General features: G+C 36.8%; 1 protein-coding gene across 1 annotated transcript; it reads left to right on the top strand.

Moving 5' to 3' along the window:
• The first annotated feature begins 719 nt into the window (after positions 1–719).
• On the top strand, positions 720–8,596 carry LOC107660641 (vesicle-trafficking protein SEC22a-like). Its single transcript, XM_016450020.1, has 7 exons — positions 720–896; positions 1,347–1,551; positions 3,538–3,701; positions 4,891–5,070; positions 5,258–5,376; positions 5,747–5,812; positions 6,689–8,596. Exons 2-7 carry the CDS (start codon positions 1,370–1,372, stop codon positions 6,887–6,889), a joined length of 912 nt encoding a protein of 303 aa, XP_016305506.1. The 5' UTR covers positions 720–896; positions 1,347–1,369; the 3' UTR covers positions 6,890–8,596.
• Positions 8,597–12,310: the final 3,714 nt, after the last annotated feature.

Below are 12,310 nucleotides of genomic sequence, written 5' to 3'. Positions count from 1 at the left end.
TTCTATATTTTTTAAATAAATGTTTTAATGGATTATGACATCACAAAATATCAGGGAGTGAGATTTATTTGATTGTGATGCGAAGGAAGGGTTACTGTAAGCCCCATCACAGATGGGTTGCGGTGCAGGGGGACGGGACGAATGGCAGGTTAAGTAGTGTAGCCTATCTGAGCTATCCGCTCAGTGCTACCTCCGGTAGTCCGTCTGTTTATTAGTCATATACATCTTCAGATCAGGTTTTTTAACTTATTAGAGGTACAGAACGCCACACAGGTACTTTTCGGCATTGCACCAAGCAAAAATCAATCGAAATCATCATTTTTGTGGGCGTTCCCAGCAATTCCGAACAAAGCCTGTGTTTGCTTTTTCCAATATACACGACACACACATGCTACGTTCTTAACATGTAGCCTATATGTTCTGATAAAACAAGTGTAGTTTGGTTGAAGTAGAGAAAAAATCGGGACAATCTACAGAAATGTGACAAACCTGCACACATAGGCTATAAATCACATCTTAAATAAGCACATTTAGTAATTAAGATAATGCAGGCTGTGTATTTCAAGAAGTAATATTTTATAAGATCTTAGTGTCACATCCAATTTCGCAAGACAAATAAATGGTTTAGTCTGACTGGTTTGCTGATGTTCACTTTAAAGCGACCCATAATGCCTTTCCTCCAGTCACGTCCCACAGACAGCCGAATTTGTGCCGAACAAAGCCGAACTACGACGAAGATGAGACGAAACTCTCCGAAGCTGTATCGAACGTGTGCAGAAGCATCTGCTATGAGACCTGCAGGAAGTGCTCAGCGATCACGATAGTATTATATAAGCAAAAGATCTCAGTAGGGATTATAATGTCTTAATATATTTTAAAACGTCTCATGTCAGTAGGTATGTACAGCTAGCAGCGACAATGCATACAATAAGAGTCGTTTAATATCATGCTGCTAACAGTCTTGCTGTGGTAGCAGCGACATCTCCAAATCACTGCGTATAATTGTTATGTGTATTTTGTATCTATTTGCTTTCAGTTAAAGTCTTATGAGGCTGTATAATTAGATATGTGCCTTTGTAGTGCATAGAGCAATCCGCAGATGTGATCTGTTGACAAGCTATCAGCGAACATGCTAATGTTATTATTAGCCTAGCACAGTGTGCTGAAGATTTCATGAGTCTGCATGAAAATAATTGATGTTATCTATCGTGCTTATTTCCTATTAATTTAGTTTATATTTTTGTATATTATATTCTACTTTGTCAGCAGAAAACGCTGAGAGTGGGATGGAAATGAAGTAATATATGCACTGAATGATGAATGATGATTTCCTCTCATTGTTCCAGGTGTCCACTGAGCTGCCTGTAAGATGTCTATGGTGCTGTTCGCGTCTGTGGTGAGAGTGAGGGACGGTCTACCACTCTCAGCCTCCACAGACTATGAACAGGATAAAGGATTTCAGGAGACTAAGAAACATCTCAAGGGTCTGTCCAAAAAACTCAGCCAGTTTTCGGATCGCTGCTCACTCAGATCTGGCCTTTATAACATCAAGTGAGTTATCAGTGCAATGGTAATGCGGATGTGTGTGAAACTGAGTGCCTTTTTTTTTTTACACTATATTACTTGGTACAGTGTTAAACAAAATGTGTTTGCAGTGTATTACACTGGAAATGCATTTATACTTAAAGGGATTATTTTTTTTTTTTGTTAAATATGACAATGGCACTGCTGTATGCATGTTCCTTGCAAAGTAGAATATAATTTTTATTTGAAACAATTGCTGAGCTAATCAACCAAATAATACATTTTGAACCATGTTTTTTGCAACCCCCCTTATGAACTTACTTTAATTGATTAACTCTCAGACATGCGTACGTATTTCTGCCTAAAATCTCAGTGTTCCACAAGCTTCCGGTATAGTTTTCACCTTAGAAAACTATGATTGTAGCAATCACAAACAAAATGTTATATTTCTAATAGCTGTCAATCAAAACTAATTATATGTTAAATAGGGAAGCGATTGTGCATGAATACAATTCAATTTGGAGTGAAAGTATTTTGATAAATTTGCACAAAGAAAAATGTACATTCTGTCAACATTTTCTCACCCTTAAGCCTTGTACAAACCGGGACGATTATCGCCGATGTTATTTGACGCATCTTTTGTGTTCATACCCAAGCGATTTTCGCAGGCGATGAGCCGAGTGAACGTGCAAATTCACTCCCTGACATTAGATGGCGCTTCATGAAAAACAGAAATACCCCGGTACACATCGAATCCTATTTGATCTGCAATTCCTCTCCATAACAACTCCCTCTTATCGAGATTTTTGTAGTCGCTGTCGCGTTTGTCATAAAGCCCTTTGTGTTCAGACACCAATGAGACCAGCAGCTCTACATTCATCTTGCCTCGATGCATCTTCTTGGTCTACTTACTTCCTCTTTGTCGTTAGGTATCAATGTGTGCTCGGCAAGACCGTTTTGTGCTTGAGCGCCACCAAGTCGTGTTTTACTGTAACTTCAGCAGCTCCAGGCACGTGAACAAAAGCGCCAATCTCATTGGTCGGCCAGTTTTTAACGCGGCGCGTCAAACCAAAAAAACGAGCCCGAGGCGATTTTTAAAAAATGATGCTTTTACGCCTCGCGTTTTGCACGTCGGTGTGCACACTCACATTGGCGCCCTTTGTTTAGTCACGAGGCATTAAACATCGGCGATAATCACGCGCGATATTCGTCCTGGTGTGAACAAGCCTTTATGCTTATTTTTTCATACAATGAAAGCATACAGTAATGAATGTGGGCTGTCAAGCTCAAAAAAAAAAAATTATAATCCACTAATGCATCTGTTTTGGAGCTTGACAGGTTGTGGTCACTGTATATGCACTAATGGTAGCTGTAACATTCTTCAGAATATCTCATTTTGTGTTCTGTGAAACAGAATTGGAACGACTTCAGAATGACTAAATGATGACAGATTTTTCATTTTTGGGTGACCATTCCTTTAATTAAAACATCCCAGCTAAAACAAATGACACAGTAGGGTGGATTGCTCTGACTGCCAACTGTTCTGATGTAAAATTTAAAGTTCCCCTTCAGCAAGGTCTAATTCAGATGCATTACACTGAGGGACCCAGGGGTGACCATTTCATAGCCTGGCTGCTATTCATCACTGCTAACTTCACAAGCAGGCTCTGGAGTGACTCAGTGGATTGTTTCATCTCTCCAAACAGACGTTAACATGAAGAGACACACTGACAAAGTTTCTTTCCTGAGGCGAGTCACTAAACTGTCCTCAAAGGGAAAACAGAGTGTTCAAAGAGAACTCTGTGAACACACAGATCCAGGTGAACAGGTGTAAAGGCTGATTTTAAACACAATGGTTGTTGTGTTGTGGATTCTCAAGTCTTTGTAATGGACTTGCATGTTCAATGAAAGACCTTTCCCACCCTATTTGAGGCAGATGTCCTGTAAATTTTATTTAAATGAAATTGACTCTGCAAGTATGATGTAAACTATTACATGTCTTGTTTTCCATAGTTTCACAAGCTCTCTTGGAGTCGGGTACTTGATGGTTTGTACAGAAAGCTATCCCAATGTCCTGGCCTTCAGCTTCCTGGACGAGCTTCAGAGAGAGTTCATTGTCACATATGACACCAAGCGGATCAACAGCGCTTTGAGGCCTTTCTCTTTCATTGAGTTTGGTGAGTTTCTAGAGGGCGTTAGGACGGGTTTCTCTTTGTGCAGAAGGGGACTATATTTTTTATCTATTTTTAAAATGTATATTTTTAATACAATTTAATTCAACATATTTTATTTTTTTTAATTTACACCACCATTCAAAAGTTTGGGGTCGGTAGGATGTATTAATGTTTTTGAAAGAACAGTCTATATTGTGAAATATTATTATAGTTTAAAATAACAGTTTTATATTTTTAAATGTTTTAAAATGCAGTTTATTCCTGCAATGGCAAAGCTGAATTTTCAGCAGCCATTACTTCAGTGTCACATGATCCTTCAGAAGTCATTCTAATGTGATGATTTGGTGCTCAAAATACATTTCTTATTATTGTCAATTTTGCTAACAGTTGTGCTGCTTAATATTTTTGTAGAAACGGTGATACATTTTTTTTTAGGATACTTTGATGAATAGAAAGTTCATAAGAACAGCATTTAATTAAAAACAAATCTTTTGTAACATTATACATGTCTATACTATCACTTTTTTTTATATATTTATATTTATATATTAATAAAAAATAAAAAAAACTTGCTGACCCCAACCTTTCGAATAATAGTGTATACTATATTTCTATACAAGTTTAATTTTTATCGAAATATCGTTATTGCTCTTTAGCTACATGATGCCTTATGAACATGATTCATTTAGTGATGGACATCACTGAAAGTAGTAATAACTTGCAGTTCAGTGAATGATTAAGAATCTGCCAATAAGAATAAGGACAACTCAATAGAAATACATTTTCTTGCCATTATTTTGTTGTTTTTATTATCTTTTCAGTTCAGGTAATTTTAATCAGCACAGAAAAATATTTGTAATAATTAGTTCTGCTTAAATTAGTTTTACATGGGCAGTTTCGCCAACCTTAAGCATTAGTTGAATCTCTGAAGAGCATTATTTGCATGGCGAGTTTGAGTAAACATCAATGGAGTTGCATCTTATGTGGAACATTTAAATTTAGTCACTTATGAGGCTCCATTTTGGCTAGGAATCTTTGAGATTTATCTAAATAAAAAAATTAATACAAATAAAACGCAGCCTAAAGACCTTCCATTTAATGTGATTTGAAATGCACTGAAGCCATTTGTAACATATAGACCATGATGTGCTTGAAGCATTCATCTTCTGTGCCGTTTCTATGGTTTTGACAGATAACTTCATTCGGAAAACCAAGCAACGTTACAACAGCCCACGTTCCCTCTCCACCAAGATTAATCTGGCCGAAATGCAGACTGAGATCAAGCTCCGGCCTCCTTATCAGCTGTCCGCGGAGGACATTGGATCAATCAACGGCTTCTCACAACACAAGCAGTCTAAATATAAAGGCTTAGGTAGGGAACACACTGTGAACACAGCATGTATACTTGCCTTTTGTTCTCAAGAAGCAGAACATTTTGAAAGACCATGAGCACATACATGCTCAGAACAGCCAGAGAGTTTTGCACCGCAGGTTTTTTTCTGCAAATTTTAAAATCTAGTTATTTTGACACAGATTTTGTGCTTGATTTATTCCTGCAGCTCCTAATCAACTGTTGGAGGCCGTCACCCTGTCGGGTATCGTCGCCTGCGTCCTAAGTGTCCTATGCGGCGCTCTTAATTTGCTGCGGGGAGTCCACGCAATAGAAAGTGTATTGCAGGTAACTTAAATCATGTACTAATAGTAATGCTGGCACTTTATTTTGGGCTTTGTTTCTTTTATTGATTAAAACGTTGGACTAAACATTACTTTTAAATGTATAAGTACCATTGTAATATAATAAATCATAACTAATGGATAGTAACTGTACTCTTGAATAATTTGTCAGACTTTGCACTTAGGTGTAATGTGATTTTCCTTTTCCATAAACAGAACAGTTTTGCTTGGCTTTGTATATTGCACTGATAAGTGAGCACTCGAGTCCTGGCTCTAGTAATTCATCCTCTGTTTTAGCACATGGCTTCCTGTTGTAATTTGTTCACTCTTTAACACAGCACCCTGTCTTTCCTCTTTTTCTGCTTCATCTGCAGAACGAGGATGAAGACTTTAATTACGTAATTGCTTTTTTCCTTGGAACCGCGGCCTGTTTGTATCAGGTAAGTGACGACAGTCAGACCGTGAGTTACTGTCGACCTGCCAGGCTTCATTTCCTCTGCTCTCTGTCTCTGTCTGACCAACCAATGCTAATATATCACACTTTTTCTCAGTCGTGTAAAAGCAGAATCTGGAAAATTGGAGAAACAATGAGTTTTTACTAGCATCAAACAAAAGCGGCTAGTAATGTAGATAATTTTTATTAGTGGTGGGTCTTCAAAACCCTCATTCTGCACACAAAGAATAATTTTCATGGTCAGTATTTTTGTCTTCTTTCCCAGTGTAAATATTTCAACATCCTTATAACATTTACTTGAGAAGCAAAATTGATGTTAATATATTAAGACTTGTTTTCAGAACAGACACTACTGTTCAAAAGTGTGGGGCCAGTAAGATTTTTTTTTCTTTCTTTTTTTGAAAGAAACAAATACTTTTTATTCAGTAAGAAAAAAGGATGCATGTGTAAAAATGTATCACTGTTTTCAACATTAATGATAATAAGAAATGTTCTTTAACCAGATATCATATTAGAATGATTTCTTAAGGATCATGTGATGCTGAAGACTAGAGTAATAGCTGCTGAAAAAAACAGCTTTGCATCACAGGAATAAATTACATTTTAAAATAAAAAACACTTACTTTAAATTGTAATAATATTTCACAATATTACTGTTTATAATGTATTTTTCACCAAATAAATGCAGCCTTTTGTGAGCATAAGAGATGTCTTAAAAAAAAATGATACCAACCCCAAACCTTTGAATAGTAGGGCATAAACCTTACTACATTCTTTTAGATCTATTCTTAAAACAAAGCTTGTACTGAACTTTCTTCTTCCAGCTTCAAAATGTTTTCCTCGTTTCTGTTTCTATATATAGTGTTACTTGTTCGCCTACTTCTCAGTTTGGAGGAACATCAAGTCATTCCTGGCCTTTGCTATGATCTGCCTATGTAACATGTATCTGTATGAACTCCGTAACATGTGGCAGATCCTTTTTCACGTGACGGTGGGAGCGTTCATCACTCTGCAGATCCACCTGAGACAACCGCAGGGCAAATCACCTGACTACAATGTTTGACCCCCTGGAACACTTTTAAGACTACGTAACGTAGCCCAACATGGCAACCCCAACCTGTTCCCACCCCATCTAATGACAAGAACTATGGATTGTGAAGCAGGTTTTACAAAATATTTTGATATTGTTCAAGAAACACTTCCTGCTGTTTCACATCCAGTTGAGGTCACAGATGAGAAACTGGTGTTCTTGTTGATGCAAAAGGTTAATAACAGAGACTTCATAAGCGCAGAGTATTAGATTCATGCATGAAATATTGAAGGAAGCATTAGCAGATGTGCACAGTTAGGTTGTAGTTATTTTTTGTTTAATTGACATCAGGGCTTAAAGGGACAGCTCACCCAGAAATGAAAATTCTTACATCATTTCTTGAACAATGGCTTGAACATGGCTTTCCAGTGAACATGGATGGTGTACAGGGTCTTTTGAGGATTAAAAAAATAATAATAATAAATTCAGATAAAAGCATCTACTTAAAATATATAAAAAACTGCAATATTTACATACATATGCATATTTCTTTTAGCAAAACATTGTTTCAATACCAAATCAACCCTTTTTTTTTTGTAATTTGCAATGCTTCATGTACATTTGTCTTTTTGTCTGATTTTCAAATAGTTTCTTGCTTCAAATTAAAGTTTTTAATGATTAAATTCGCTGTATAACTGATTAGTTTGGTTCATAGCGTATAACTCTTAAATGACGATATTTCTTTTTAAATCCATATGGCAAAAATGAATTAAATTAATTGAAAAATACTTTTGGAAAAATTGAGCGGGCACCGTTGCACTTTAACTGTGTGTAAGAAAGTTATTATCCACTAGTTTAGTAGTTCATTAACAAACTCTTGCTTGACAGTTGTAATTATTCACATTTTATTGTGGTAAATCACAGCTTATTCATCTAAGCATTTCCTTTCATGTTCCACTGAATAAAGAAATGATTAAAACTTGTGGGTGAACTTTTCCTTTAAGATGTAATTTTAGATTTTTTTGACACATTGTATGACGATTTCTCTATTTTGATTGTTAAAGCCAACTCATATGCAAGACTTTTTATAGCTGCCTATAAAAGCAGACTTTGGTGATTTTATTTTGTTATATGCTTTCATAGATGCCTAATTTGAGTGTCACTGTGTTTGTGGTCATTAGTCAGACGTCTCTGCCCTGAAAGCATAATCAGACGTGTTATTTATCAATCGTGTCTATGCTGCCTGCAGGTGTGCTTCCTGCAAATGAATGTGGTTGGCTAAGAGAGAAATGGAATCGCACTAATAGACAGACTCTGTTTTTCCCCCCTCAGTGTTTGCTGCCTTTTGTCAACGGGTCTGTTCAGTGACCATGTTGAGTGGTATAAATGAGTTATGGTTTATTTTGTTTCTGTTCACCTGTTTTGTTTTCATTGTGCAAATGACAGGTTGAATGGATGATTGACAGATTAAGGGTCAAGGGGTTTTAAAATTCCTCAGATGATGTACGTGCATTTCTTTTTTCCCCAAGTGTCGGTGATCAAAGATTGCATCTGCGTCTTTGTATTGCAATGTACCTCAATGCTCTCTCTCCGGCAGTAGTGCACTGCCTTGCCAGTTTGTTTGTACTCAGACGAAAGGCCCTGTTTTGAAATCATCAGTAAAAAACCTTGATTTGTATGATTGTGTGCTTTTTTTTTTGCACTTCACACATTTATAAAATATTAGCAACCGAAGTAGGGATACACACAAAGTTGTAAATAAATATTACTGGAGTATGTTTTACGAGAAAATACTTCTTTAGTCTTACTACTTAAAAAGTTCATGTTTAATTCAATGTGTTTCTTGTTTCTTTGTAATTAATTGGGAAACTTCCATGCATTTTCAAAGTGAAATTTCTTTCTACACCAATGTTTTAAAGCGTAGCTGTCACTACAGTTTCTCTGTCATGCACAGTATTAATGTTTGAATATGTGCTTCTTAGTCACTGAAGTCAAATGTGTTAAGAGGCTCACCCAATTTATAAACTTGTTGCTATTCTCAAATCCGTAGAGCTGCAGTGATGATGATGATGATTGTGGTTATTAGAAGTAGTCATTTGGCTTATAGAAGCATGACTAACGAAAGTAATGTTCCAGGTGATCCAGTGAATGCTGTTGTGTAAGCGAAAATTACAGCCCATTTAGGCTTATTTGTACTTAGTGAGGGGGAAAAGTCTGTACATTTCTGATGTCTGTGAAATTATTTTTTTCCAGCTTATGTTCACTGCTGATCTCATTTTATAGTTGCATAGCACACTACAGTGAATGGAAGCCTTGAACCACAAAGTAGGGGGGGTAAATGAGGGGGAAAAAACAAGTTAAAAGTACATTTTTGTCAATTAGTTTTGTTGGGGTTTTTTTGCTGTATTTTTCAGGTTTTTCTCAATTTGTTTAAAGTGTTCTTTGAGGTATAGTTAAGGTTGATACATTTGAAAAGAAAAAAATAGAGAAAAATCAAATAAATTGAAGATCTCGGAGGGAAAAAAAACGGCAACAAAAAGTTTTAGGGAAAAATGGACAAAAGTATAAATAAATAAATCACCATGTAATTGTCCTCCTTTGTGGTTCAAGGCTTCCAGAACTGCATTATCAGGGTGAGAAATTATTTGAGTGTTTCTTTCTTTGATTTTTATGACATTGTGCTTCGCCTCAGGTTTTTCTAACCTTTTGACTGCTGGATCAAACCCAAACCACTTGGCCATTAGACTATTTTTAATGTCAACGAAATGCCATTCTCACGCCCAGCACAATGGCCTTTTTTAATGCTTTATAAAACAGCTTTGTTCAGTCAAACTGACCGGATCGGACGCATGCAGAGACTAAATGCAAGTGCAATCAAACGAGGGTATTTCATGGGCACATTTTTAAGATAAAAAATGTTAGGTTTGCCAGTGGGAGAAGTGTACTGAAATTATGCGAATTTTAACATGCCTGAGCCGCTCTGTGGGGTTTCTGTTCTTAGCTCTATTTCTGGACACATTTTGTGTATGACAACCCTGATTACAGCTCAGTTTAAAAGTTTGAATAATCAAAAATTTGAAGAGACAAATGTTTAAACTGGTATACAATAACTAACCTGTCCGTACAACGAGAGCAGTAAAAGCTTTTGTACAGAAACATTGGAGGCGCAAAATGAAAGCGCACTGCTGCCACCTTCTGGATATTTAATGCAATATTCAATTTTTTATGTCGAAACCAAAACACAGCAAAGTCAAAATGCCATAAAATAGATTTGCATTTCCTGAATACCTGTATTTGGGGGTCACGTGACAAGAGTGACGCGAGAAGACTCCCCCCATTTTTTCGTGGGCTACACTCCAGGGGGTGCTGCAGCACCCCCAGCACCCCTACTTCCCGCAGTAATGGCTGTAATAATCATAACTACATGATTTCAGAGTGAGTTTACTATTATAATAGTTTATTTGGCTGTATAAAACAGCATTTAGTTTTGACATGGCAGATAAGCAAAGACAACCCAAGATGAAGCTCCACTGGAATAGTAAATGCCAGTAAGTTACTCAGCAGGTCATAATGTGGTATTTACTTGACATCTCTTACCTCAGTGCTTTCGTTTGGATAGCAAACACAAGGAAGTGAATTAAAACTGAAGAGTGTAATTTTAATGTTTAGATACTTTCTCCTCCCAGTTAAATATGCAGAGATACCTACTTGTAAACCATTCATAAACTAAATTCCGCGATGAAAGTAAAGCTGTCTCAGTGGCGCCGTCAAAACGTTAGTGTTTGAGAATCATGACCAGCCGCAACACTGGCTCAACCAATGGCGTGAACTTGGGGCGGGGCTAGATTATCGTCTGACCAATGGCGTAAAGGGTGTCCAATCCCATTTGGTGCCGCAGAAAATGCACACTTCAGTCAGTACGTTTACATGGACAACAATACTCCGAGTTTAATACGATTAAGACAATACTCTGATTAAGAATCTACCATGTAAACAGAGATTTTTTATTACCTTAATCCGGCTAAAGTAAACACTAATTGATTTAAGACATGTGGAGTATTCCTATTTTAGTCGCATTATTTAAGTGCAGTGAAGACATGTACACACCTTAATCATTATTACCGTCGTGTAGGATTTTTCACCGCATTTTGCGACAGGAGACACACACGGCAGTGGTCAACCGTTTGACGGCAAACAAAAGAATGGCTTCAACAACGCCATCGTCTGTTTGCACGTATAACATGACAAATAATTAACTGCACTTGAAGCTTTCAGTAAATTAAAAACGAAACACCCAAAACTGTATATGGCATCATAATGAAGATGAACTATATGTTTATACGTGAAATTCTGTAGGGGACGTCGGGTGGCGTCGCGTGGTGACGTAATGACGTGCGCCATTAATCGATCTATGTACTATAACATGTAAAATAAATATTATGTTATATTAAGTATAATAAACATGTAAATATTCTAAACGCAACTCATGTAAACACCTTAATAGTAATATTGTCTTATTCAGAATAAGGTAAATAATTAGACTACTGATGTCCATGTAAACGTAGTTTAACTTAGGAATTCATATGGCAACTGCGTTGACTAGCATTAAAAGACCATACACGTGCCATGATGACACTAAATACAAAAACATTCAACCAGAGGTTTTATTTTAAAAATCGCTGGCAAGAAAATGGCAGAAAATAAAGACCTAATGACTCGGGAAGCCTAGCTGGGTCCAAGTTTTGAGAAGCTAGAACAGGACCAAATATAATTGACTGTCTCATAACACGTTTCAGAAAATGCAGATTTATTTTCCAACACATTAATGTATATCATAATCCTACTTGACTGTATCTGAAATAGGTAAAGCGGGGAAAAAGTTGCTTGTACCCAGTTTGTGTACACACTCCAATTCTTACATACAAAGGCCTCATTGGAGAAAATGGACATTCACTGGGTCGTACCATCAGACTGAACTGAGAGAGAGAAGGAACTGCTGGTCGAGCTGCAGTGCAAAAATGGTGAAGATTTGTGGCATAACGGAATCATTCCTAGAGGATCCCAACTCGTTGTCCCACACACTATAAACGCAAGGCTAAAATCAATATTTGCAGATGTGTTTGCCAAGCTTTAAACGACTGTGGCTGTTCTGAAACACTCATTTCGCCTCCTGCAAATCCATTTTCTACTCATAATTACATTGTAGTGCACTTGACAGGATACAGAAACCCTTTTTGGAGAAAGGCCAAACATATTCTGCTTACTTGGTTACAAGGCTAGCTACTGATTTTATCCAAACGGATGCAGCGACAGAAAAGGGTGACTGATAATTTACACTTAAAAACCTCTCCCTCCTGTTCAAATGTGCAGGATTATAGTGTTCTATTATGTGTGTGTGTGTATGTATATATATATATATATATATATATATATATATATATGTGTGTGTGTGTG

This window comes from Sinocyclocheilus anshuiensis, unplaced genomic scaffold (assembly GCF_001515605.1).
Source record: "Sinocyclocheilus anshuiensis isolate Anshui unplaced genomic scaffold, SAMN03320099.WGS_v1.1 scaffold627, whole genome shotgun sequence".
Taxonomy (NCBI): Eukaryota; Metazoa; Chordata; class Actinopteri; order Cypriniformes; family Cyprinidae; genus Sinocyclocheilus; species Sinocyclocheilus anshuiensis.
Note: the sequence above shows the minus strand (reverse complement) of the source record. Positions and strands in the feature narration are given on the sequence as shown.